This window comes from Nicotiana sylvestris, chromosome 11, assembly GCF_000393655.2.
Source record: "Nicotiana sylvestris chromosome 11, ASM39365v2, whole genome shotgun sequence".
NCBI lineage: Eukaryota > Viridiplantae > Streptophyta > Magnoliopsida > Solanales > Solanaceae > Nicotiana > Nicotiana sylvestris.
Genome location: NC_091067.1, coordinates 158,296,903 through 158,324,387, shown reverse-complemented (window position 1 = coordinate 158,324,387; position 27,485 = coordinate 158,296,903). Strand labels below are relative to the sequence as shown.

The 27,485-nt window shown below is 37.9% G+C and overlaps 1 protein-coding gene across 6 annotated transcripts; it reads right to left on the bottom strand.

Annotated features, from left to right (window-relative positions):
* Positions 1 to 1,342: 1,342 nt before the first annotated feature.
* LOC104213479 (uncharacterized) lies at positions 1,343 to 26,652 on the bottom strand. 6 transcript variants are annotated; one of them, XM_070162605.1, is made up of 18 exons: positions 25,799 to 26,652; positions 22,504 to 22,671; positions 21,176 to 21,557; positions 21,013 to 21,087; positions 20,877 to 20,921; positions 19,758 to 19,925; positions 15,150 to 15,395; positions 14,296 to 15,051; positions 12,297 to 12,581; positions 11,026 to 11,453; positions 10,313 to 10,781; positions 9,563 to 9,799; positions 7,705 to 8,491; positions 7,561 to 7,619; positions 6,266 to 6,637; positions 6,027 to 6,065; positions 5,188 to 5,388; positions 1,343 to 1,501 (listed from the first exon to the last, which is right to left on the bottom strand). In XM_070162605.1, the coding sequence occupies exons 1-17, from the start codon at positions 26,212 to 26,214 to the stop codon at positions 5,206 to 5,208; spliced, it is 5,115 nt and encodes a 1,704-aa protein (XP_070018706.1). In that variant the 5' UTR covers positions 26,215 to 26,652; the 3' UTR covers positions 1,343 to 1,501; positions 5,188 to 5,205. The 6 variants fall into 6 exon arrangements, with proteins under 6 accessions (XP_070018706.1, XP_070018707.1, XP_070018710.1 ...); XM_070162606.1 differs by having other exon boundaries at positions 15,150 to 15,389; XM_070162609.1 differs by having other exon boundaries at positions 22,504 to 23,411; positions 23,485 to 25,920.
* Positions 26,653 to 27,485: the final 833 nt, after the last annotated feature.

Here is a 27,485-nt window from a genome sequence, read left to right as displayed (position 1 = left end):
TAAGTAATGGACTTAGTAGTTATGTTGATATTAAAAAATGTTCATGCCTAGTAATTACATACGTTTGTTGACGTAGAAAGTACTGGCTAACACAGAAAACTAATGTTTATCAGCATATTCTAGCCTAGTTTCTCGAATTAATTTTCCAACTTAGCTAAGGCACACAAAATACCAAAGCTTTTTGGGAGATGCCCGAAGCAGCTTTGGAGATTTTTTATAAGTCAGGTCTAGCAGTCAGTTTTCAGCAAGTATTCAAATCTCCGTGTTTATATCCCACCAAAACCATGTTGGCTTTGATTTAACAATTATCTCGTTAATACAATCAAGTTTTCCATACAGTACTTTTGTGCACACTCTGGTCTTGTCGTTGGCTTTCTAGTTGACGACACTGATGTCACACTTCCTTTTTCCGCCCCCGCGAAGGGTGAAGGAGTTTTTCCAATTAAAGGACAATCGAAACGGGATTTGTTTATTTATTTCAGAGTCGCCACTTGAGAGATTTAGGGTGTCCCAAGTCACCAATTTAATCCTGAATCGAGGAAAAGAATGACTCCATATTACAGTCTGCGAACCAGAAATCCGGATAAAGAATTCTGTTAACCCGGGAGAAGGTGTTAGGCATTCCCGAATTCCGTGGTTCTAGCACGGTCGCTCAACTGTCATATTCGGCTTGTTTATCTGATTTTATACAATTATGCGCTCTTATGCAAGTTTTAACTCTTTACCGCTTTTATTATTATATTTTTAAAAGAATGTGAACATCGTTTAAAAACATGTCTTTGGATTGCGTCACATGAAATGCACCCGCAATCCGGAACACAGTTTTATTCAATGTTTTGGGATTTGGATTTGGGTCGCATGAAATGCGCACCCGAGTTTAAGAAGGTAAGATTAATTAAATCGCGCCTAAAGCGATTAGCGTATTTATTATTTGGGGACAGCCGTGAAGTTTGCTAAACGGCTCCTCCCGAAGTCTAAGTGATTAAATGTACATTTATTGAGGGACCCGCAATCTGTGCGTTTTATTTGGCGAGGCTCGTCTCATTTTTATTTAAAAGGATGAACCTATAGTGACTACATTTTTTCTATTAGGTTCGTCTCTAAAATAAAAGAAAATTTCTCAATTAATTACATGCTGAAAAAGACGTAACTTATTAGTTATTAGTTTACGGCTAATGCAAATGGAAAACTGCAATCGAGTTTGTACAAAGAGAGATTGCTTTCGTTCTATATTCTATTATTTAATAACACTAGAACATGAGATTGACACACAATAATATCAAAACAGATTAACTATTCTTTGATTAATTTAAACTAACATTATTAGATGAAGGAGTTATTATACATGCGACCCCATTATTCATTAATCAATCAACTACATTTTTATACAAAGAAAGAAAAAATTCTATTCAAACACAAATCTAAACAGGAGGAATTCAACAGGAACAAAGCCTGGTCAATATTTCATTTCGCCTCAAGCCAAAAGTGTACAAATGTGTACCTGGAAATGGCAGTACAAGAAGAAAAGAAGGAGTCAGCAGCAGTAATAACACAGCAACAGCAGGTTCAGCAACACCGCAAAACCAGTAACAACCAGTAGAATAACCCAGTAACAGATTGAAAAATCAGCAATACCAAAGTGCAATCGCAGTCAAAACAGAAGAGAGACGAATACAAGATGCAATAGTTTACTGATTTTTGAATAACACTCGAGGAAAGGCAAACGGAAATTATTCAAGTGAAAGTTCAAATTGTCTTTCTCTTTTACTCTCAAATTCTGATTTCTCAAAATTCAGTCAACTCTCTCAACTTTTTTTCTTCTTCTAAAAGTCTCTTCCTTTCTCTCTCTCTAAGTCAAAGTCTTTCTCCCCTAAGTCTCGGTCCTTCAGAATGTGTCAAATGACCCTATATATAACAAGACTCTTGTCTTGAACCCCTAACACAAAATATTCCCATCATTGCATGCTTTGCTTCCCACTTTCTTAAACAAATGAATTATTCCCCACTATTTTGTGTCTTGTCCCCCACTATTTTAAACTAAAGAATTATTCCCAACCCATTATGTCTTGTCCCCCATGCCTAACATAAACAATTACAATATTCCTCCCACTACATTATATCTTATCCCCCATTATATTAAACAATTATATCAACCCCACCCCATTACATCTTCTCCCTCATGCTTAACATAAAGAATTATTCAAAATGTTCAATTCCAAAACTACCCCTCCGACCTTATTGCAATTACCATTTTACCCCTGAACGTACTGCAATTTACCAAACTACCCCCTCAGCTATAACCAATTCACCTAATCAATTCCAACTAAAATATAGCAAATATGACCAATTTCTAAACAAATTCAAACAACAAATTCAAACTAAATGATGAACAAAGAAACAACTAAAATTAATTTGGTTGAACAATATTTTTTAACAACAAACAAACCTACTTTCAGATTCAACAACAACAACAACAAACAAGTATATTCAGATTTCTAAATTCAATAATCATTTGAACTTAAAATTAAATCTAACAACATTACAACCAACAATTTCTATATTAAAACTCAACAAGATCATGAAACAAACTGAAGAAATAATCAAAAATGATAATCAACAAACAAGAAGATCAAACTTATACTATTTTCGGATTCAAGAACAATCAAACAAAGTATGGACATAAATGAAAAGATTCAACAACAATAACAAACAAGTTTCATTCAAATTCGAATTAAACTCGAATTAAGCTTAAACAAAACAAATAAATATATTCAAATCACTAAACTTCAAATAATCAGTTGAGCTTTTAAAATTAATTATAACAAAGATACATTGAATCAAAAAAAAAATTAAAAACCAAAACAATAACTTCACATTAAATCACTGAATTAAAAACGAACTTCAAACAAAATGAACACGAATTAAATCTATATTAAACAACAAACAACGGATTCAAGCGATTTAAACTAAATGTAACAATATTAAACAATTAAACTAACAATTCTTACAAAAATAAACAAGAAAAATAAAACAACTGAATAAAAATCAAGAACAAGAATCAAACATTTAATGATTTCAGATCCGAAAAATATCAAACAAATTACGGACGGGAACGAAACTTAAACCAACTAACCGGATCGGAACGATGATGAACTCGAACGAAAACAAATCTGTCCGGAAACAAATATCGCACCAAAATAACTCGACGCCGAAGACGACCACGAACGGACCATCGAAGAAGATGGTCATTTGTGTCGTTTGAAAAAACGAAGCAGAAGGCAGCATAGGTGAAGAAACAAGAACGCAGCAAGGGCAGCCATCCACAGCTGGAATATGCAACCATGGCAGCAGCGACGCGAAGGAGAAGAAGAACGCAGCAGCGGCCATGGCGACGTGAAGGAGAAGAAAGCGCAGCCACGCAGCAGTGAAGCAGTAGCAGCCGCTACTGCTGGACATTGGAGCTTGACTGAAGCAGAAGCTCGTCGAGGGTCGTTCATGGCGGAGTGACAGTGGAGAAGACTAGGGAGGTTAGCCAGACGTGGTGCAGTAGTAGCTGCCGCTACTGGCTGGGCAGTGAAGCGGCAGAAACACGACTGTTTTCCGGTGGTCGTCCGACATGGTGAGGAGGAGCTATTGTTGAGGGCAATGAAGGAGATGAAAGAGTAGCCATGGCGGACTGGACTGGAGGTGCAGCAGCTGATGGTGACGACGAGATGGCGACGAAACAATAGCCATGGCTGCGTGGTGAAGGGGTGGTCGTGGTGGTTGTCGAGCAGCAGCAGCGTTTGGGTGGCTGCAGCTGCTGGTCGGAGCAGAAGAAGAAGTAGCAATGTAACAGGGGGAAGCCATGGGAGCCGGGGTTTGGAAGGGATTTTGGAGAAGAAGAAGAGGGAGGGGCGGGTAGGTTCTTTAGGGTTTGGGGATACAAAAAATGAAAATGAAGAAAAGGGGTTGGGCGGGTGGTTTAGTTATGGGGCGGACCGGGTCGACCCGGGTTGAAATGGACCGGGTCATGGGGAAGGTTGGGTATTTTTTGGGCCTGTGGCTTGAATTTGAAGAAGAGGCCCAATTCCGATTTTCTTTATTTTTTTTTCTCTTTTCTTCTTTTATTTTTCTAAAACTAAATTCTAAAAATCCTTAAACTATCATATAGAACTAAATTAATTTATAAAAGCGCAAATTAACTCCCAACAACAATTAACACACAATTAAGTAATAATTAAGCATAAAATTGTACAATTGGACATTAAATGCTAAAAATGTGAAAGATGCCTATTTTTGTAATTTTCATTTTTGTAAAACAAACTTAATTACTAACAATTGTAGAATTAAATCCTACATACAAAATGCGATATATTTTTGTATTTTTTATTAATTTAACAAATAAACATGCGCAGACAAATGCAAATAATTATCCAAAATATCACAAAATTCAAAAATTGCACACCAAGGAAAATTGTTTTATTTTAAATTTTTTGGGAGTAATTCTTTCATAGAGCAAAAATCACGTGCTTACAACTGACAATCTAGTTTAGCAAACTACAAGTGCTTTCGGTGGGTGGAAAAAGGCGTCATGTAACAGAACACTATGCCTCATGTTTGATCTAGGAACAATCTGGCTAGATCAGATTGCTTCTATATAATCTGGCTAGATCAGATTGCTTCTATAGTATACCATGCTAGACCTCTCAGTACTATTACCTTGATAGGTAAACAAGAGACAACTTCTTTATCTACACATGAAAACAAAGAGGCAAGGAGCTACAAAAGCTATTGCAAAAAGTGAGATTCTTGTTATATAGCTCAGTTGAATTTGGTAGATTTATATTAGAAATATCCAGTATGCTTGCTCGGGTACCTATCTCCTAAGAGAGGAAGATAAAAGAAGGGGAGACCGGAGATGGTTTTGGAAGGTTGAACTTGTTATGATCTACCACCCCTTTCATGATAACTCTCACAATTACCTAGTGCACACAGTACTTCTCTAACTAAAGTTGCTCGAAGGCTACAGTCTTAACAGTATGTTAGATTTACAAAAAGACAAACTAACGTATCTCTAGCTTCCTCTATTGAGACTTTAAACCCCTAAAATGTACAAATAAGCATCCATACACACCAATAGTTCTGCAATAAAAAGAAACTGACTTTAAATTATAAGAACGTTAATAGATCAGTGCTTGTACTTACAGATAGATGTTTCCATCTTTACAAAAGGGAACTGCTCATGGGATTCGCAAAGAGATGTCGTTTTAAAATAATCTTTGAATTCATGAATTGCCTTCCAAGAAGGCCACTGAGAATGGCAGGTGGCCCAGCTGTAGTTTCAAACATTTTACGCACAATGATATGGTTATCCAGAATCATCATCTCTAACAAAGTTCTGCAACTCTTTAAGACAAAAGGCAACATATTAGCATTTCTCAGAGGCATTCAAAGCATGTACTGACAACCTTTCTCTAAAGCCATCTAACTGGAATGCTAAGTTACAGAATTTCATGCAATATTACAGAATCTGGCACTTTGTGGTCACAAAGAAAGGAAATTTATACTTCCTCGGATAAGTAGCAATATATGATAGACATTACTCTAGTGCAAATCCCAGAACTACAGAAGTTCTTGGAAAGAAGTTGAACGTAAGAGGTGGTATTTATAAGCTCTCAGGTACTTAGCTCCACGATTAGATAAATGGGAGAAAAACTAGTCCAATTAAAGTTGGATTTCAAATCTCTTTATAGCAACAAATACTTGGCAGCAAGAAGATGCAGTTAAGACTGGTAAGTTTTGAACGAGAACAATAAATTACATTCATTTTCGGTAGGACTGGGCCGAGAAGGTCGTCGGGTATTATTTTATACCAGAAATGTAACCATGTAATTCAGTTCATATCCTTAGGTGATGGGTAGTCATGATAAATAGAAAATTCAGGTCTCGCTATGAAATCATCATGATTGTTCAGTCAATGGGAAACGTACACTGGGGCACTGATGAATAGTTTGTTCATGGAAAGTTTACAAATGGATATATACCTGAGGATTCAGACCATGCATCTGGTCGATAACATTATCCTGCAACAAAAATTAAAAGAAGCATTTATAAGCTCATATCGGGAACAGGCTTCATCAAAAATACTGACTGCAGTAATCACTTTCTATCCATGCAAATTAACATGCCAACATCACTTCTGTAATGGTCTACAGCTGCATGTCATAATCAACTGATATGCACCACATTTCATATAAGATACCGCAAGTTTAAAAGTGCATACCTCTAGAATTCCTGGATTCTGCATTATGATACCCAGAGCACGAGACACAAGTTTTCTGTAGACAATGTTGTTGACAGTGCCATCGCCATCAATCCAAAACAATATTGGCTTACAGAAATGAGATTTTGCAGTTTGGAAGTCCAGTGGATCATGGTCATTATTTGTGCTTTGCCTTTCAAGTAAAGGTTCAGAAGGTTGCTCTTGATCAGTGGGATTATGGAGTTCAGCGGCTTCATGTTTGCTTGGTGCTGCCCCTTTAGAAACTCCCGAAGGAATGACCAAAGAATCTTGTTGAGCAACAGACATAGTGGATAACACATACTTAGAACGATATAATGAATCAACCACATGAACAGAATCATAAGCATTGACCTGCATTGAAGGTACAATAGGTTATAGGAGCAAATTACAGAAAGTGGAAACCCCCCCCCCCCCAATTAATGCTTTCATATCTCGTCTCTCTGTAGCATCACTGAAAAACCATTACCCGTGTACCAAGATGAAAGGAGCAGGGAAAAGGATCAATCGTAAATCAGATAATGACAAGATGCCGATCTTTGCCAACTTACACCCTTTTCTACTCCATAGGTGTGTATCAATCATGCGAGTTTATCTGGCGGATAAGACAGTTACCACTTACCAGCACCAGGGCATTGACTTAGCTTACTTGGAACAAACATACTAATTCATTGTTTTCTGGCACAATCCTCAATAAACAGTTTGTGTAGTTTTACCGTCTATCCGCTATCTAGAGGGGGACATTTTTCTGGACACTATTACCAATACAAAAGGGAAAACACGTTACATGGTCCAAAGTGTTGTAGTATACAAATTCCTCTATCTAAACCAACCAGGCCTTGAAAAAGGGAAACGAACCATATCACTATTCCCACCATAAGAAATACTCCATCCATCTCATAAAGATAGATCTAGTTTGATTGGGGTGGAGTTTAAGAGAGTAAAATGTTTGAATACATTTCCAAGTTGATAGAGAAGTGCTTAAATAATAGTTTGAACTTTGAAAGAGTGGAATAGTTAATTGAAAATATGTCACATCAAGTTGAAATAATACAAACTAGTAGTAATAAACCTATACTAATATGAATTTTTGGAGGGAGTTAAATTTACCATTTGTCGCAATAGTTCTAGCTTTTCCGGACTGACCAAAAAGAAAGGAGGTCAATTTTAATGGAATGGAGAGAGTACTTCTCTGTCTACTTTCTTTTATACTTGTGTAATATCAAATTACCACCACTAGGAAAAAAATTAAAATTAACAACTACAAAGCATAGTACCTTCAATACTTGTCCAAAAGTTTCAAGGACGTCGACAATAATGCCCAGCAGCTTTTCCCCTGATAAAGGACAAAAACTCATCGCATCACTCTTGTGATATTTTAATCAAACAGAAAAGTATATGAAAACAGAAGAGTTTCATACCCTGAACATCCACAGACATTGAGATTTCTTTCATGCTTAGACCCTGGTCACCAGCCTTTTGAATGGCCAAAAGTAAAGACCTAAAGAGCTGTGGGTTAAATGCAGAACTTTCCTTTTTAGAAGAAAAGGAGCAAAACTGTTCAGCACAGCTTGCCATGGCTTCCCAGAGCAACTCTTTGGAAGACACTGCTGTGTATCTGTAACTCTCATTCTCATGTGTTTCCTTTACATGATTTTGTCCTTCGAAGTAAGATGCGCTACTGCTAGCTTCAAGAACTGACATGAACTTGACTTGACTTTCTTCACCAATTTGTGTCAAGGGCTGATTGTCATCATCTTTAAAAAATTCTACAGCTTCTCTGCTGAAAAATGTTGCACGGCTCAAGGATAAAGTAATATCAGGAAAACCCTTTGCTCTGCGACCCTCACCTTTGCCAATCAACCATGGTCTCAATTTCTTACTCCTGTTTCCATCCCAAAACTCACAAATATTATGTTTACGTTTGAGAGTTCTGGCATCCTTAGCCTCTCCAACACCTTCATCTGGAAGGCATGGTATAATTGACAGTTCTCCTGAAGACAACAGACCACATAAAGTTAAGACGTCACCACCTTGCAAGTCTGGCAGAAGATCAACCCCACCATTTATCATCTCTTTTTCTCTTTGATGCAGCCAGGTTGAAAATCTAGCTGCTTGTGCTCCAGTTTCTCTTTGAAGCGGAGATAAAAACATACTATTCAAGATGTTCGGAGGAAATACAACGGTGCCTTTGGCTGTAGTCCTGATCTGCGTAAAGGTGAAGGTGAGGGCATTTAGTATAATAAGGAGAGAATAATTGCAGATGCTTGCCATCGATTAAAAAAAAAATTTGCACTTTGCTACACATATCCTTCTATACCAGTTTCACTGAGTCATCTTACTATTAGGGAGCGGCTTATAGAAACAGGGTAACCAGGTTGGTCTCACCTGCAAACTACCATCCAAGAAATGAGCTAATACACTAACGGGGCACTTGTATCGACAAAGCTATGCGTCTTAATACCTGGACACAAATACTGGCCCCACAATACAACTCTCCTGTTGAGAAGCTCCATCAATCATAGACACAAGTAAACAACTAACAATATTACTTTTTCCCATTATTCCATGCAATACGCTTAGTTATTCCTTCTGTAAAAATCCTTTACTTTCCAGTTGAACAAACATGAAAATTTGCAGTAAAATAGGTTTGCTCAAAACATGACACTAGCTAATGCAGCCAATGAATGTTTGAATTCTTCTCAAATATATAATGCTGATACTATACTCATTTTTTTATAAACGAAAAGGCCAGTGGCACATGGTCCAAAACTCGGTGGATAATGGGTCCATCCCTCTGCTCTTCACTTAAATACCGAGCTTTTGTCTGATATTAATTTCTTGAATCTTTTATATGAAATGTTTCTCCTGCTTTGCACATAATGTGACACAATTTGACTGGAACAAATATCACAAACTTACTTTCACTTCAACATTGTATTGGTAGGAGTAAAGAAAAGTACTATTCTTTCTAAAGCTAGTCCGATAGTAGGACATCGCACCGTAGTTTCAAATTTGAATGTCAATCTTGTTAAAGTTTTACAAATTGTAGATATTCTATAAGTGCAATAAAATTTTAAGGTTTTTCCAATTACATGATTCTTGCATAAATTGGATGGAAGGGCTTCAAATCCAATATCATGAATTTCTGCATACAGTGATTGTATTTAAAGTTTAAACATACACCAATTGATGATAACATCCATCCAGGTTATATCAGTGCATACCAGTGTTCAGTAAGTGCAATGTGTATAATCAGATGAGCCAGAAAACATTTACCACTTTCTTCTCTTTGAGGAAGTTGAAAGCATCCAAAATATCATGCTTTGGGTAATGATTGTACGTTGCAACAATGGAAGCTGGCACCAGTCGGAATCTTGAGAAGGCCAGGACTGCCATCTTTAATAGCTCTGCAGCATTTGCAACTGCAACTGATTCAAATGCTTGCCTACTTACACTGTTGCTTTCACTTAAAGGATCACCACACCTCTTAGGAACCCAGTGAGAGCTTTTCTCCTGATAAGAAATTTGTGTCATCTGGTCAAATTCTCGGCCTTTTGTCCATGAAGGGGGGGAGGGGTAAGTAATTTAGCATAATGATGATCATGCAGCAGACATGCAGACACAGAGCGGGTGACAGGGAATAAAAAGAGAGTATTAACCGCGGGAAGCTAGTTTTCCAGATTGAAATTAGATATCATAATTCATATGCAAAAACTTGACCAACACTTCGACATGCAGATGAACAGATCAAATAGAAAAAGGGTCCTGCACCCCAGATCTCTACTTATGCATCTGGAGTTCCTTCTTTTTTTCATTTCCTCAGAAATTGGTGAACTTCTTTCTGTTTTTACTGGTGAGGGACAACCAAGGTGATAGAGGACATTATGGCTCGGATATCAAACTTACTGAGTCAAACATCAAGCCTCTGATAAAAGACACTTGGCAGAGAACAAACGGAAGATGATACACTTGAACAGGCATATAATGTCATGCACATCTATGACGTGCTGGAACATCAGGACTTACAGGTCTTTCAGCATTTAAACTGAGATCTGAATTATCATTGGCAGATTGAACTCCATTGCTACCATCCAACTTAGCAATCTTTTTGCATTCTAGCACCTTATCTAGGGCAACCTTTACGTTGTCGTTGTCAAAATCATCCCACCGCTCGTGTGCAACAGCCTTTCTAGAATGTTCACGGCCGTCAGAAACACCTTGATCCAAATCTTCTTCTTCTGAGGCATGATGCCAAACCATCTCTTCACAATCACCGCAATCTAAAGACCTGTTCTGGAGGTGCCGTGCATAACGCTCCGAGACTGCATTACAGAGATTCATTAAAGCACTTCTGAATTGCATACAGCAGTTCAAAGCAGTCATTCTCCTTTTGCAGGCATCAGGTGACGCTGGAAGGTTTTTGACTGAGGCCCATTTAAAACGAGAATATGGCCCAACGGCAGCTTTGTGTCTTACAAATTCAATCACCAATTGCCTGGACAGATTCATTATATATTAAGATCTAGAATAAACTGATTTATCAAGATATTATAGATTTGCTGAGTAAGCAGCAGCAAATCACCCGCTGCATGACGATCAGTACCAGACCGTGCAAATAGGATATTCCACAGAAATTTACTTCAGAACAAACCAAATATACAACAAGCTAAAAAGTGTTACAAAATACCTCTAAAAAATTTTTATCTACAATTGAGAACATACAATGAACATGGGAATACCTGTCTGCATCTTCGCTCCAGGAGAAACTTGATCTGCATGTTGGCTTCAGACTTGAGATATCACTTCTCTTCATGAAAGAGTGATTGGCCTCAGTTTTTTCACATTGCTCTAGCCCTTTGGTAACCTCCCTATGATCACCGACGCAATTTATTTGAGAATTACATCCAACATCCCCTGGAGAAACCAGGAAAGCATTTTGTTCATCAGGGAATTGGTCAACAGTATCGAATGTGCTCTTGTCACTTGGTCGTACGTCTGAAGTGCGTAACTTTTCATGTCTTGCAGGATCTCCACCTGATGACCTCTTTCTTTTCTGTAAAGAATTATTCCATCCTTCTATGGGCTGAACCTCCATCCATTTGGCAGTTACAACTCCTTGGAATCTACAGAGACGCATTTGCTTCCTATTGTGAAAACAATGGAACACCTGTATATTGCGTCTTCTAAATCATTCATGATAGAAATGTGTCAAATATGTTAATGCAGGAGAAAATGAAATAATGCTTAAAACTTTGTTTCTATTATTTATTTAATTGATAACAGAGAAATTCCCGAGGGCCAATTTGCTCACAGTTCAAAACTCGGTAGAAAATGGGCTCACTCCTCTTATTTCAACTCAGTTTTCTATATCCTCTCTCTATAAATTACTTCTTCTTGTACATGCATAATCCATTAAGAACAATTTCACATATTGCATACAATTTCAAGAAAGGAAGGACCATGCTTTAGTTCAATAAAATTAATATTTTAAGGGTGCAAGTTAACTGCTAGCAGTAGCACAATTGGCAGATTAGCTAGATGATCTTTAAGTTCGTTGAACAATACCATTAAGAGATTTTAAGGCAGGGAAGAGCAAACTTCAAAAAATTGCAACGTCTTGCAAACCCCAAAAGCATAACTTGTGTGTAAAATTTTCATAATAACACTAAAAGACAATCTTTGTTTAATGATTTTGAGACACCTTCTTTGCCATTTTCTGGAAACTAAAACATATTTGGTCCGGCCACAAGCGAAGATCTTATAAACACATTAAGCTTAGAAAAGAAAAGAGAAAAAAGAAAGAAAGAAATATGGATGTAAAGTGTCTTCATGCTTGAGGGAGAGGGCTATTGAGAAGATATAAACTAAGCCCTATTGCTGCTTATGAGCCCTATATAGTATTTACAACATGAACATCCAAAGGATCAGCATTGACATCATGTCCATAGAGCAACATCTTCACCTAACAGCATAGAAGGACAAAATTGCAATTTGTGTTACACTATCAAACCTCTTGAATTGCAGATTCTGGGGAAGCAATTGAAGCAGCTTCTGGATTAGCACCAGCCAATAAGTACTCCAGAGTGTTCCAGTACTCATCAACAGCGTTCCTATTTGAAAGAACAAAATCATGTCTAACTTGATGGCAAGAATCTGGACCATGAAAATCAGATGATCGTGCAGTTGAAGAGAAAGGCTCCTCAAAGTAAGGTTTAAGCTCTAGCGCATGAGTAAGAGTGATCTGTATCACATGAGTGGCGTCTACCGTATGTTCACCACAAACAAGGCGGATTAACTGCCAACAAAGATGAAACTACTTCATACTTGCCAAAACAAGAAAGAAAGAAAAAAAGAGTGATCACTTGATCATAAGTCAACTCCATAAACCATGTTGATATAGCTATTCATGGTATCAAAATCCTCAATTTCTACAAATTGCAAAACAAGCTCTTTGACTTATTTTTTATGCAAATTTTCCTGAAAAGAAGCTGGGTGTTTCTTAATATTTTCTTAAAACAATTTGGAATCCTTCTCCAAGGAAATAAAGTATCATGTTTAGTAGGTAGAAGGAAGACAATGGACCAAATCTTGAATTTTAATCATTTTCCATTAAATCAGAGTATCAGACTACGTACACACAAGTTCTTAAAAAAGATTGGACCACAATAAATTTATCAACCACCCATATATAATGTCTTATGCTAGTTGATCATATAAATTGGAAACCATTACGAAGTAAAACAATGATCTCTGGCTCCTTTAGTCCTCTTATACTCCATCTTAGTCAATTCATCCCTCAAAAGTAGTTTGTATCTTCCAAGCATGGAAAAGTTTCCATCTAACCAAACTCTTTCTTTCATTTTTTGCTACCTAGAAAGGGGGAGACAACAAATTTGTGGACCCTTTTGACACTGCTAAATCCAATTCATTCTATAAGGGCATAGTTTTCTTACTTGTATACACTAAGATTTGAATAGAAAACATGCTCATCAACATAGGATCTTCCATCCCCTACAGAATGAGCCATATCAAAGTTGATACTTCTGAGCAGAATACAAGAGGAAGACGGTTAAAGTGTCATCAGTACGATTTTTCGTTTAGTATCATCACATCAAATTAAAACCTCTGACCTGTGACTTTGAGGCATTCTTGTTTCATTTTTTCCCAGAACTGAAGAATGCATCTGTCATGTCAACATGTCAATTCTCATAAGGTTTGGAAGTTTTTAAGCTCCAAAATCAGAGCATCTTGTTGGAGTATGGTTTCTTAGATGCACATATTTATAAGGAATCACACAAGAGAGATGACCTTAAAGGGCAGCCCGGTGCACAAAGTATCCCGCATTCACAAGAGAGATGACCTTATTTCTTTAAATTTACTATCATTGAAGATGCTTCAGATCACTCTCTATACTCAACTGCACCGGGTTTATGAAAATATCTGGGCTCTTAGCAAGGGTAAACCTGGGAATGTTTTATCTGAATGAGCGCATCTTTAGTTTTTAGTAACAACACTGAGAGAGCTAACATTTTATAGGAAGGAGTAGTTTTCTTCTTTTGACACTTCTGAAAGCGTCTTTCTGAACAATTTGTTAGAATATGCAGGAAGATCAGCAACTTATTCGTGCTCAACTTTTTTCTAGATCTATTATAGTTCTAATATACTTTTGCCTTGAGGAAAATCAGTAAAATTTTGATCTTCTCATATTGAAAACTAACTTGTTACAGCTTAACTTTAGGTCTTCACTTTTATCATCAAATAGCAATATCTAGCACGCTTATCACAAAATGCATCGAATGAATAAGCTGAAGTATAACTCACAGCAAACAAAATGCACATGTAGATGTAAGATATGCACGTCTGGCAATCGTATCCCCAAATGACAGGAAGATTAATCAGATTGATGGGAGGTAATTGACTATGCCAACACTTGGGGAAGCGCTAGATATGTTAAAGTAAGGGTTAGAACTTAAATATGAAGTATTCTCAAAAATGATTTTCAATTATACCTTAAAACGTTGTAATATGACAATCAGCAGTGATAGCTCCTGGATTGACTGGGTATCACTCAGACGCACGTAGTCCTTCATGGGAATATTAGAAAGGTGTAAATAATCCCCACATTTCTCAAACATATTGTCATGCATTGGAGCAGAACCTGAAACTTGTAAGAACAGCTCAAGCTGCATGGCCTCGATGGCTGCACCTATATCAATCAATTTGCAACTGTTATCATCATTTTTCAAACCACAACCGTATTTACCAGATGAGGAAGTATCTTCACTATCATGGGCATTATTGACATACTCCCATAGATAGATGTGAAGACGCTTTGCCTGAGCCAATTTTGGCATCACAGACCTAATCCAATGACTTTTTTTGGCTAGTGCATCTTGGACATCCATTTCTACTCTTTGTTGTCCTATGCCCATATCATACACTATTGGAAGTGCATTCCCCTTCTCAAACTGAGAAAAGCTTTCTCTACGCACTTTCCTTTCAAAGGACCTAATTCTATCATAAATTTTAACCAACATTGCAGGAGATAACTCATAAATGGATGGATGCAGGACCACGACCTTTTTACGGTTCTCGCAAAAGTTTGTGACAGCAGGGAAGAAGACATCAAGGCATTTACAGTGCCCTTTATGTTGAAGCTTATTCAAACTGCGTTCTAAGGTCTTTTTGTCCATTGATGTGTGCCTGTCCTTCTCAAGATTCTCAAGTCGTCTTTGTAACTCAGGTTTTATAAGGAACTTCTCCTCCTGCTCAAAGAAGAATAGCTTGAGTTGGTTCATCTAAACTGAAATGTATAGACTTATATTCAATGCAGAAGCAAAAAAGTAGTTGAGATGCCAAATACCTCTAACATTTTAAGTATCCACTGCTCTCTCTGTTCCCTTGCCCAGTCTTCTCGCAATTTATGACTGGGATATGCTTTGTACGCTTGGCATCTAGGGGATATTGTTTCAGTTACTGAAGATTTTACAGGTACAAAGTCCCGTACAGAAGAATCCATTATCTGCATTTTTGTGTCATTAACTGTGTTGCTCACATCTATGGAAGAATTCTGTCCGTTGCTCATTCTATTGTTGCCCCAATCCTGGACCTCCACGATAGAGAAAAACAAAAAGGTGAAAAGTGTACAATGCCGAGTTGAGTACAGAATATAAATCTGAGAATGTGCATCAATGGAATAAAGCATTTGGTTCCCACTGCCAGATAATACTTGAGATAACAAACCAACTACCTAGAAATTACAAAACCACTGAACCCTCTCCCCCCCCCCCCCCAAAGTAGCCACAAACAACATGGTACTGCAAACATGAAATATAGTAGTTTCCCTACTGCAACCAGAATACAATGCCCAAACGGATAGAAATTAAACGGAAACTATTGACTAATTAATCTTATCGCAGACCTAAAATAAATAACTAAAAGTATTCCCTGCTTGAGATAAGGTGGACAAACAATTCAAAAGGAAAGAAATAAAATTGGGTTACACCATGTTTTATGTATATAATGCATTTTAGTGCAATCTCAATGTCAAACGATATATTTTCAATGATTTCATGTTTATGAACTATCTAGTTGCAGATAGTACATGTTTACGAACGTTTTGAAAGCTTTATATGATGACAAATATGGATTTCATGATATTGATACATGAAATGTTTTTGGAGTAACCATGACAACTGAGAGGGTATTCGCACTTACGGGTTCGATGCCTAGAAACGGTATGTGCCGGTATGGGATCATAGTTAGTGCCATTTTTAAATGGTGGTTATGTTGCACCACACGAAAGTAAGTGGAAATGTTTGCCAGCATACCTACGGTGAGAAGGCATATGTCAATCAGGAGGATGATCGGATGTCATAAGTAGTTTCTAGTGAAAGCTCCCTAAAGTTATAAATACTTATGTTCATGGACTACGAGCACCCTTTGATTTCAAAAATAATTTCGAATGACTTAGCATGTGTTTATTATATTGGGATAACATTGATTTGCATGAGAAATATGATTGTGATATTGAAGTGCATGTTTTTTGAATACTTGTCCCACATTTTAAAGGGTGATCAATAAGACTTAGGGGGTATTTTTATACTCACTGCCTTACATGTGTGGTACAGGTTTGGGTATTGCAATGGAGTCCAGTCCATGAATTGAGCACCATTACTTAGAGCTTCAGTGGTGAGCCCCAAATTTGATCAGTGGCGGCTTAGTTCATTTCAATTGTTATTAATTATATGGGGAACCATGTCCCACTTCTTTTTTGAAATAAGATTCTTTAGACGCTCTGTGACTCATTGTGGCTAGATGTATATGTACCTCGTATTGTATTTGGACTATGCCTCTCGAGGTTTAATTCAGATATGTGATATATTCGAGCCTTTCTTTTGGATTTAGTTGATACGACGGGCAGAAGGATTAGCTCAGTGAGCGCCAGGCTCGGGCACCAACCATTGCCCCTTAGTTTGGGTTGGCTAACAACAAAATTAAAGGCAAAAGCCTTCCTACTATGGTTAAGCTGTAGATCCTTCTAGAATAAATCTCACTAACTAGAGACACTCATCTGCCCATATAGATACCATCCACGACTTCCACTTACATATAAAGCTTCAAGTACTACAGACTTGATTGATAAACACCCTGCTACTGCTTCCTTGGCGTGGAATTGTTCTATAAGCCCTCTACTACATTTCAGGGCACTAAGGGGTAGCATCCAATCTATGCACTACACACCCTTCACCTATACATCTTATTTGATAGCCTATACTAATTCACCTATCATTATCAACCATTTTGCTCCTTACACCTAGAAACTATGTGCTCCCTACTAGTAGAAGATATGATCTTGAAAATAGTTTCACTCTTTATCTTTTGTTAATTGGATTTGATCTTTATCAGTTATCACCTTATGGAACGAAGAATAAGGCACAAAAATACTCTAAACAAAAATAGTTTTCAACACCAACTTGATCCAACCAAAGTGTCTCCTCTTTGATGCAATTTATAACTCTATAAGGCATGAACTAGGGAATTCCATGAACACTCTGCTTACAGATGTCTTTAACATGTAAAAACTACACCAGAGAAATCAATATTATACCAATGCACAATCAAACAAAGAGTGAAGTTTATACAAATGCATAACTTGCCTCAAAGTAATTGTAAGAAATAATTTGTTCTTGACTCTCTTATATTTGTAAGTGAAAGACTGATAACCGCGGAAAAGTTGGAAATGACCTTATTAATTGAGATAAAATGCAGAGGCAGAAATCATGCAGTGGCAAACGTAACTGTGAGATAGTGTACATCATGCAAGAATTTGTAGTTTAGTTCAACACTCTTTTGAAACGTACTGGGTGGAAAGGACAACTAGTATTCTCGTACTATTTCATACTTTAAAGGATATTAAGTTGGAGTCCTATTTAATCAGACTTTAACTAAGGAGAAGAGAAGTGCTGCAATTTTCATGTTTTCAGACTCTCTGTTAGTCTTTTTTAAATCCTTCCTCCACTTCTCTTAAATAAGGAGGGCATAAAACAGCTGGATGGCATATAAAGCACAGCAAAAACTCATAACAAACTCAAAAACTCTAAGACAAGGTGATCCTTTATCTCCCTTTCTATTCATTATAGCCATGGAAGGATTGAACAACAGAATCAAAACGGCTAAAGTCAGTGGGTGGGTTAAAGGTTTTGAGGTAAGCAGGAGTGGGGCTAACAATCTAGAGATCACACATCTCCAATATGTTGATGATACTCTAGTCTTCTGTGATGCTGAAAAGACCAACTTAGATTCTTAAGGATCATTTTGGTCTTATTCGAGGGAGTCTCAGGATTACACATTAACTGGAGAAAGAGCAATATTTTTCCCATTAATGAAGTTAACAACATGGAGGAACTGACACAGATATTGGGAGGAGAAGTTGGGTCCCTACCAACTGTTTACCTTGGGATGCCTCTTGGTGCAAGATCCAAATCAAAAGAAATCTGGAATTCAGTCATAGAAAAGTGTGAGAAGAAGTTGTCAAGATGGAAATCGCAATACCTATCATTGGGGGGCAGGCTAGTTCTAATCAACTCAGTATTAGACTCACTACCTACTTATATGATGTCTTTGTTCCCAATTCCAGCAGGCATTTTACAGAGATTGGACAAACTCCGAAGATCATTCCTTTGGCAAGGTAATAAGGAGAAAAAGGTCTTCCATTTAGTTAAATGAAAGACACTCACAATGGATAAAAAACAAGGTGGTTTGGGGATAAGGAATTTGAAGAATCAAAGCAAGGCTCTTAGAATTAAATGGTTATGGAAGTACTCTCAAGAACCCCAATCTTTATGGGGCAAAGTGATCAAAGCAAAGTATGGTGAGGAAAATAACTGGGTGTCAAAAAAGTCAGAACATCATATGGAGTAAGTATGTGGAAATCCATCAGAGAACTTTGGCCTATAATGAAGAATCACTCCTCCATAAGAGTGAACAACGGAAGGAACACATCATTTTGAAATGATAACTGGTTAGGAATTGGAAGCTTAAAGGAAAGATACCCAGATATGTTTGGTTTAGCACAAAACCAGCATAAGACAGTAGCTGATATGAGGAGACATCAAGGATGAGAAATTGCTCTAAGAAGACAGTTGAATGACTGGGAGATAACAAGATTAGTTGACCTTTACAAAGAGCTGGAAGCATTTACAGGATTATAGGAAGGTTTGGATTCACTATGGTAGAAGAGGCACAACAGAGGAGTTTACCGGGTGAAGGATGCATATAAGATTTTGAATCATAATAACCAACAGGTAGACACATGGTTTTGGAAACATATATGGAAAACAAAGATTCCATACAAGGTAGCTTGCTTCACTGTGTTCAAGATGTTTTCTGTGTGGGGATAATGCAGAAACTGTCACCCATTTGTTTCTACATTGCAAGATTACAGACCAACTATGGAAAATCTTTATTAGTCTTAGGGGTATTTCATGGTCAATGCCATACATGCTTAAAGATGTCCTTTATAGCTGGGAAGAAGCTGGAGCTGAAGCAACTAGTAGAGATAGATGGAGGACCGTACCGGCTTGTATCTGGTGGACAGTTTGGAGGGAAAGGAACGCTAGATGTTTTGAAGATAGAAGCAATCCAGTGCAGAAGATCAAACTCAATTGTATTCTTCTTTTTTGTTTTTGGTGCAAACAGATTTACACAGAAGATACATTGACAATCATAGACATACTAGGATCTTGCTAGATCTCAAATTAGAACATCTTCCAATCCTCTCTATGTAAATTTGGTTTTCAGTGCAACCTATGTACTGATATTTATAATATATACAATAGTTACCAATTCAAAAAAAAAAAAAAACAACTCATAACTCACTGTTACTTCTTAAGACCATATCTGAACTGTTACACAAAAAATTCCATGAAAAGTGGTAGATGGTAATATCAACAGAAGGAACTTTACATACTTCAAAAGTCTGATGCTCGACGGGAAGCTCCACAAGCTGTTGGCCAATCTGACCTCTCTTTTCTATTTTAACCGGAGGTTGTTTTCGGCCAAGGTCATCAGATCGACGTATGCGAGTATTAAAGTGCATTGGTGAAAATTCCTTTAAAAGACGCAAAGACTTGCCCTTCTGTGAACAGTGAATAAAATTACATTAATAAACTCCGCATGTAGATCATCATTTTTAAGATTACCAAATGAAAACAGTACCGACTGAAGATGAAAGAGAATATTTTTGGTCTTCTGAGTATAGGATAAGTGCTATTTTAATCACCTTGCCGACATCAATAATGTAAAATCCCCGAAGGCCCGAACTACTAACTTGATTGCACTTTAGCCCGTAACCATAGTTTATTTTCACAAAATGGGAGGGTTGGGTCAATTTTGAGTGGGTTAAAACGGGTAAGTCATGATTCAACTCGCCCAACGTTTACTTGAATCATGATGGATTGGTAAAAATAAATTAATTAACGGATCATAACCCAACCCATCCAACTTGATCCAGATTAACAAAAACTATGTAAATACAGTAAGCACTTTGATGGAGATTCAAAAAGTTAAAAAGAACTACCAGCGAATTTTGGTTTAGATGACAAACCACAGATTTTCCTGAATCTCACGTGCTTTAACAAACAAACAACATCACAACAAAAGTGTTTAAAATCTTTGAAATTCCATTGATGTAACATGAGAAAAAATCAAGGTTTTACAACTGAAACAGTTTAAGGTTGATTGAACTGTTTAGTGGATTTCAGCAGCAGATTTATGCGTTCCATATTAGTATATTGTAACTCTGAAATAAATGAGAGTAAGCAGCAAAGACTTCTGTTAATCTTGCTTGATATCCTTTAACACCATTATTCAAATCAGCTTCATATATAACAGCATTTGGGATATGGATAGATCGTATCTTCTAATATTTCTTTCTATTCTAGTCCATTTCCCATGTTTCATGCCTATTTCATTTAGACAGCTATTCTGAATCAAATGCTATAAACTGCAATGTGAGGACAATCAATGTTTGTAAAGCAAAACGTTGGAAGTGAACTACAATTTAGGTCAATATGACTCTTTCACTTACTTCAGTTACCTCCACGACCTGAGCTTGTGTCAACCTACGTAAGATCTGTCAGGAAACTGTATCAGACAAACAGTACAACTTATATAGTGCTTCTTTTGGAATTCAATTTACTACCTCCAAGATAAAAAACACTTACATTTTTTCTCCATTCTTTATGTCCAAAAGCATCTTGATAACCTAGGTCCTTTTTAATATTTGAGATAGTAAGAACCTGGAAAGGTGAAACAGGTTATAAGAAGGTTTGTATCATGTTGTTCACAAAATTGAGATACCCAAAATATTTCAAGAGTATGACAGACCTTCCCCTTAGCCTTTTCAAGTTTATTACAAATATCCCTCAGTATGGGCAGATAATCTTTTATATGCACATCCTCTCGATTAGACTTCACATCACAACTACCAGAATTTTCATAAGATAAATCATCAGCCATCAGAACTCCACCTCTTATTTCAAGCCTTTGTTGACTGTGCAAGTGCTTCCTGTAGCGGCTTAAATAGAGCATGTTGGTTGTAGTATGCTTACTTATAAGTTTCCCGTTATTGGATGCTTCATTTGTCCAAATAATTGCTTCATGCCTCACAATCAGTCCTAGAACCTCAAGCTCCTTAAATATGTGGAAGAAGTTATTGGCCTTGATGCCAAATTCCTTAGTAAGCTCACACTGGGTAATTCCATTTGCTCTGTCAATGCACCATGAACCATGGTTAGCACATTATGAGAGGAATCAGTGTCTTGATACTTGCTTTAAAGAGACAAAGAAGTCTCTTCAACCTATATATGCCAAGTAGGAGCGCAAACACGTGGGTTTTTGGGGGTCAAAGAAAACAAATTAAAAAGAATAAAAGCTTTTGAACGGTTGCTTCTCTTCTACTCACAATTAGCATGACGGCGTAGTAAGTCCAAGGTTCAAATCCTGATAGAGGCAAAAAAGCTAGGTACTCTCTTCTTATTTTTTAACCTTTGAAAAAGTAGGTTACCTGGTGGAAGAATGCAATAGAATAGCTGAGGTGAGGCACAAATTGGCCTGAATATATACCATTTTAGAAATAGGAGGTGTGACATTACAGATAATTAAATTCCATAACTTCAATGAAAGCAGAGCAAAAATTTCAATCAGGTGTGGATAAATATATAATAATAGTTACAAATGTATATATATCAAAAAGACCAACAGTCTGTTTGGCCAATCTTCTAAAATATGCTTATTTTGATAAGTACTTTTTCCAAAGTGCTTTTCAAAAAGGTACTTTTGGTGAGAATCAATTTGTGTTTGGCTAATTAATTCGAAAAGTACTTTTGAGCAGTAATTAGTGTTTGGCCGAACTTTTGAAAACTGTTTCTAAGTGTATTTTTCTCAAAAGTGTTTCTCCGATAAGTGCTTTTGGAGAGAAGCTACATTTTTCTGTTTCTCAAAAACTTCTTTTGTTTCTCCTAAAAAGCATTTTTTTTCTTCCAAAAGCTTGGTCAAACACCTCAATATTTTGACAAAAGTACTTTTGGCCAAAAAAAGTACTCCTAGCCCAAAAAAAAGTTTGGCCAAACAGGCTACAAATTTCACTCAAAACTCATTAACTCTAAATTCTGGCCGATTTGCCTCAATTAGAGGAAGAGATGGAGGAGATGAACCTTGCAATGGCGATCCGTTGGAGGACTCTTTTACGGAGATGAAGAGCTTCTAACTCTTGTTTACATAGCTTAGACTTGAAAACCTCAACCTCATGAATCCTAGTAAAATTATCAACCATATGCTCCGGTACGACGATCTTCAATTCCATTCTCTCGCATTCTTCCACACTATATGACTTAACCAAATCATTATCATCACAAGTGTACCTACTCCCTTCTCGCGATTTGAATTCGAGACCCGGAATGTTAATAAGGTTAGACAAAATTGCCTTTTTTACATTATTACAGAGTACAAGGCCGTTTTTTGAAAGGATGGGATTTAGTTTGGGCCAGAGATTGCTGATAAGGACTGAACTATTGCCTTTGCAACCTTGTATGCAGAGTTCTTCCACTGCTTTGTTCACTATTGCATCCATATATTTGTGAAAAACAAGTTTAAATAGAATTATTTCGGAACTCACCCTAAAAAAAGCAGTAGCCTAGTGAACTAAGCTCCCACTACGAGCTAGGTCCGAAGAAGTGCCGGACTACAAGGGCTCTATCGTACCCCTATTTTTGCCTTGTTTCCACGACTCAAACCCGTGTCTCAATAAAAGTGGGCACGGGTGTCGTCTGCGACGCACCCACCCTACCTCTACCGGTATCCACGGCCACCCCCTTTCCAAGCTCCACTCTCCTTTTCTTTCTCAGTGACGACTCGTCCCCATTAGAGGATTCATCCAAAAGGTGAGGGGTTGGTACAGAAGAGGCCTCTTCCCTCACGACCAAATCCCGAGAGGAACCTTCTATCTGAAGCAGCTGAGTACAACCCCCTCGAGCAGATTAGGCCAAGGCAAATTGCATTCCCACAGCAGCGACGGCCTGTCGGAATGCAGGGACTGGGGCCCTCCGCCTGGAAACTCCTCGACCTGTCATCACGAAGAGTCGTATCAATAGTTAACGGTGTTTAACCAACGAAGTGATGTGGGGGAAGATACTTACCAGATGAAACTTTCGGGCCATAACGTTTCACAAGGCGGGCCAATCTCGAGTCTCCGCTGCATGGGGCAACAAACGAGTTACCCAATCCCTTATGCCAGCAATAGGGCGGGGTGGACGCCCCATAGCTGTAAACAAGAAACAAACAAACTCTATAAGGAATGAAGAGGAGAAGAAAGAACAAAACAAGTGGCAACACTTACGATTCTCGTTCCATCGCTCTGGGAACCTAGCGGGATCGGAGACAACATGTTCGGTTCTGACAAAGAAGTACTTATGCCAGAACTCGTGACTTGCTCGGTTGTCAGTCCCCACTACCAGCCCCTTTGTTCCACGATGCCTCAAATGGACCATAGTGCCTCTATGAAAGCTGGGCGAGAATAGGTGTAAGAGGTGATGGACAGTAACTTCACACTCCGCCAACTCCGCATACTTTGTCAACAAGAGAAGTACCTTAAGCGTGTATGGTGAGAGTTGCACCAGGCAAACCTGATAAAATCTACAGAATTCCTCCGCCAACGGAGGGAGGGGGAAAGAATAACCGATCACGAAAGGGTACTCATAAAAAGCGCAGTACCCAGGTCTGTGGACTTCCACGAAGTCCCTTCCCGCCAGAATCATATCGACATTGGCGGGGATACTATACTTTGTACGGAGAGCATCTATATGAGCTTGGTCCGTTTCGGAGAACACTGGGGTAGGAGTAGCGGGAGGATCTTTGAGGAAGTCACTCAGAGATGTGGGGTGTCTCGGCAGCAATTCCTCCACGGTGGGAAAGCTGCCCCCCTTTTCCACCACTATGTCCTCACCGCCGGAGGGGAACGCCACGGACAGCAGGTCAGCCTCAGAAACCCCTTCGTGAGATCGATGTGTTCTAGGCATCGCTTTGACAGGAAAGATGTTAGAGCAGCAGAGAAAGTTGTAGATGAATAATGAAAGAAGAAGAAACAGAAAATCGTAAAAATGAATGTAGGAAAGATGAGGAAGGATAACCGGAAGTGAAATGGCCAAGAGTTTTTGAAAAAACAAACCCTCCACCTATTTATAGGATTGGGTGGCGCCAGAATCGAAGCAAAAGGCTGCAGCGGAGCACCGAAATCGAAGCGACAAGCCATCAACCCCTGTATCGAAAACACGCATAATGATGACGCACGTGGAGATGACGTCATTTCCACGTAAAATACACTACCTAGTGTCTTGCTGAGCACGCTGACCGCCCCTTATTGGCCAAGCCGTAACGCCTCGAAGGATCAAATTTCTCCATAAGGACGTGTGGTGTCCGCTTACCGAGGACACACCAAGTTGCAACTTCGACAAGTGGAGGGACTAACTGTATGGCTCCAAATTTAGACAACCACGACCGTTGATGATTACGACAAACGACGAGATCCTCGTAGCTCGACATCCTACAGAGGACGACCTACAGGCGAACAAGAGGCCGCACGACTTTTGCAGCAGTGTAGGTCCATTAGGGGACATTAGGAATCTTCTTTCGAATATTCCCTATGATTTGTCTTTTAGGGCTTAGAGGGGATTTGTCCCCTATATAAAGAGCGTAAAACAACCTTGTAAGCCGCTGGGCACTTTCCTCGCTTATGACACATGACACTTGCTATAACACTTGCTTACATAAACGATTGATGTCATTATTGTTTCAGGGTTCATCTTTTGTTCTAGAGATTATTATACTTAGCTAAGATTTACCCCTTCATTTTTTTTGATTGATTTATTCAAAAAGGTTCCAATATCTTTTGAGTCAAACAGTCTCTTCAACCTATATATGCCAAGTAGGAGCGCAAACACGTGGGTTTTTGGGGGTCAAAGAAAACAAATTAAAAAGAATAAAAACTTTTGAACGTTTGCTTCTCTTCTGCTCACAATTAGCATGACGGCGTAATAAGTCCAAGGTACAAATCCTGATAGAGGCAAAAAAGCTAGGTACTCTCTTCTTATTTTTTTAACCTTTGAAAAATTAGGTTACCTGGTGAAAGAATGCAAATAGCTGAGGTGAGGCATAAATTGGCCTGAATATCACCATTTTAGAAATAGGAGGTGTCATTAACATTACAGATAATTAAATTTCGTAACTTCAATGAAAACACAGCAAAAATTTCAATCAGGATGTAGATAAATTGGCAATGAGAGAAAAACACTTCTTTCAGAATTAGAGTGTAATTTCTATGGAGCAGTAACATATATAATAATAGTTACAAATGGATATATATCAAAAAGACCAAATTTCACTCAACTCATTAACTCTAAATTCTGGCCGATTTGCCTCAAATTTTGGAGGAAGAGATGGAGGAGATGAACCAACCTTGCAATTGCGATGCGTTGGAGGACTCTTTTACGGAGATGAAGAGCTTCTAACTCTTGTTTACATAGCTTAGACTTGGAAACCTCAACCTCATGAATCCTAGTAAAATTATCAACCATATGCTCCGGTATGACGATCTTCAATTCCATTCTCTCGCATTCTTCCACACTATATGACTTAACCAAATCATTATCATCACAAGTGTACCTACTGCCTTCTCGCGATTCGAATTCGAGACTCGGAATGTTAATAAGGTTAGACAAAATTGCTTTTTTTACATTATTACAGAGTACAAGGCCGTTTTTTGAAAGGATGGGATTTAGTTTGGGCCAGAGATCGCTGATAAGGACTGAACTACTGCCTTTGCAACCTTGTATGCAGAGTTCTTCCACTGCTTTGTTCACTATTGTGTCCATATAGTTGTGAAAAACAAGTTTATATAGAATTATTTTGGAACTCACCCTATTAGAAAAAAACAGCTCAATGCACTAAGCTCCCGCTACGAGCTAGGTTTGGAGAAGTGCCGGACTACAAGGTCTATCGTACCGTATTTTTGCCTGTTTTGACAACTCGAAACCGTGTCTCAATATAAAAATAAAACTATGACGTCCAAATTCTAGATCTGTAACAACATCATATCCGTGTGAAGATCATATGTTAGAAAGAGTATAATTTTGAGTTCTCTGAAGTTTGTGGTGACCGACGGCAAGAGAAGAGGCAATCGTGAAACCCTAAATTAAATTACGAGTTTGGATTCCTATGGAGCCGAGAATGGGAAAAAAAACAGAGAGCAAAGAGTTGTGGACTGAGGAGGAGGAAGAGAGGAAGGGAATGAATTTGGTAAGAATCAAAACGGGTATTTATACGTTTCTATAAAAGGAAATCTGCTAACATAATATAGTACAGTAATATATTACTCCACTAAGATTATTTTAGGCGAAATTTTTGGGGGAAAGGGAATCCTATTTTTATTTTTTATTTTTTATTTTTTGGTAAGTAAAGTATATTATTTACCCTGAGAAATATGACTATTGTCACTCGCCTCTATTCAGGCATGCGGGAATCCTATTTTATACTTGCAATATAGGTTGTAATTTACCGATTATTTGCAAATGTCCAATATGTTAATTGATACAAATTTTTAAACATAATATTCTAAAAATAAATGTGATTTCGACAAAATTGTATAGGCCAAAATCTGATCAAAAGAATTCTACTTAAGAAAGAACGACCAAGAATCAACCAAGCCGAAGTCACGTATAGGAAGCAATATACCAGCAAGTGATGTAGCTACGGTCGAGGTCGAGTACTCAATTTGGCCCGAACGGCTAGTTCAATACTTAGATATTTTAGAGGAATATTTTACAAGATATTCTAAAAATTTAGGTACTCCGGTTAAGGACCGCTAGGTAAGGAACGTATTTTGTATAAATATCATGGGAGAGAGTAACAAAGGGGGGCTGATAGGAACACACACACACATGTACATCTCTCTGAAGGGAAGATATTCCCTGATCTCAGGCTCTTCACCGGAAAAGGAGATAAGAACATAGGATCTCGATATTTATTTGTAATTCGACTTTATCAAATATACGGAAGCTAGTCTTGTTCTAGAATGGTGATTATTTTCATTTATGTAATCTTCATCATCATTTGATATTATTAGAACAATCATCTATTTCTTCCA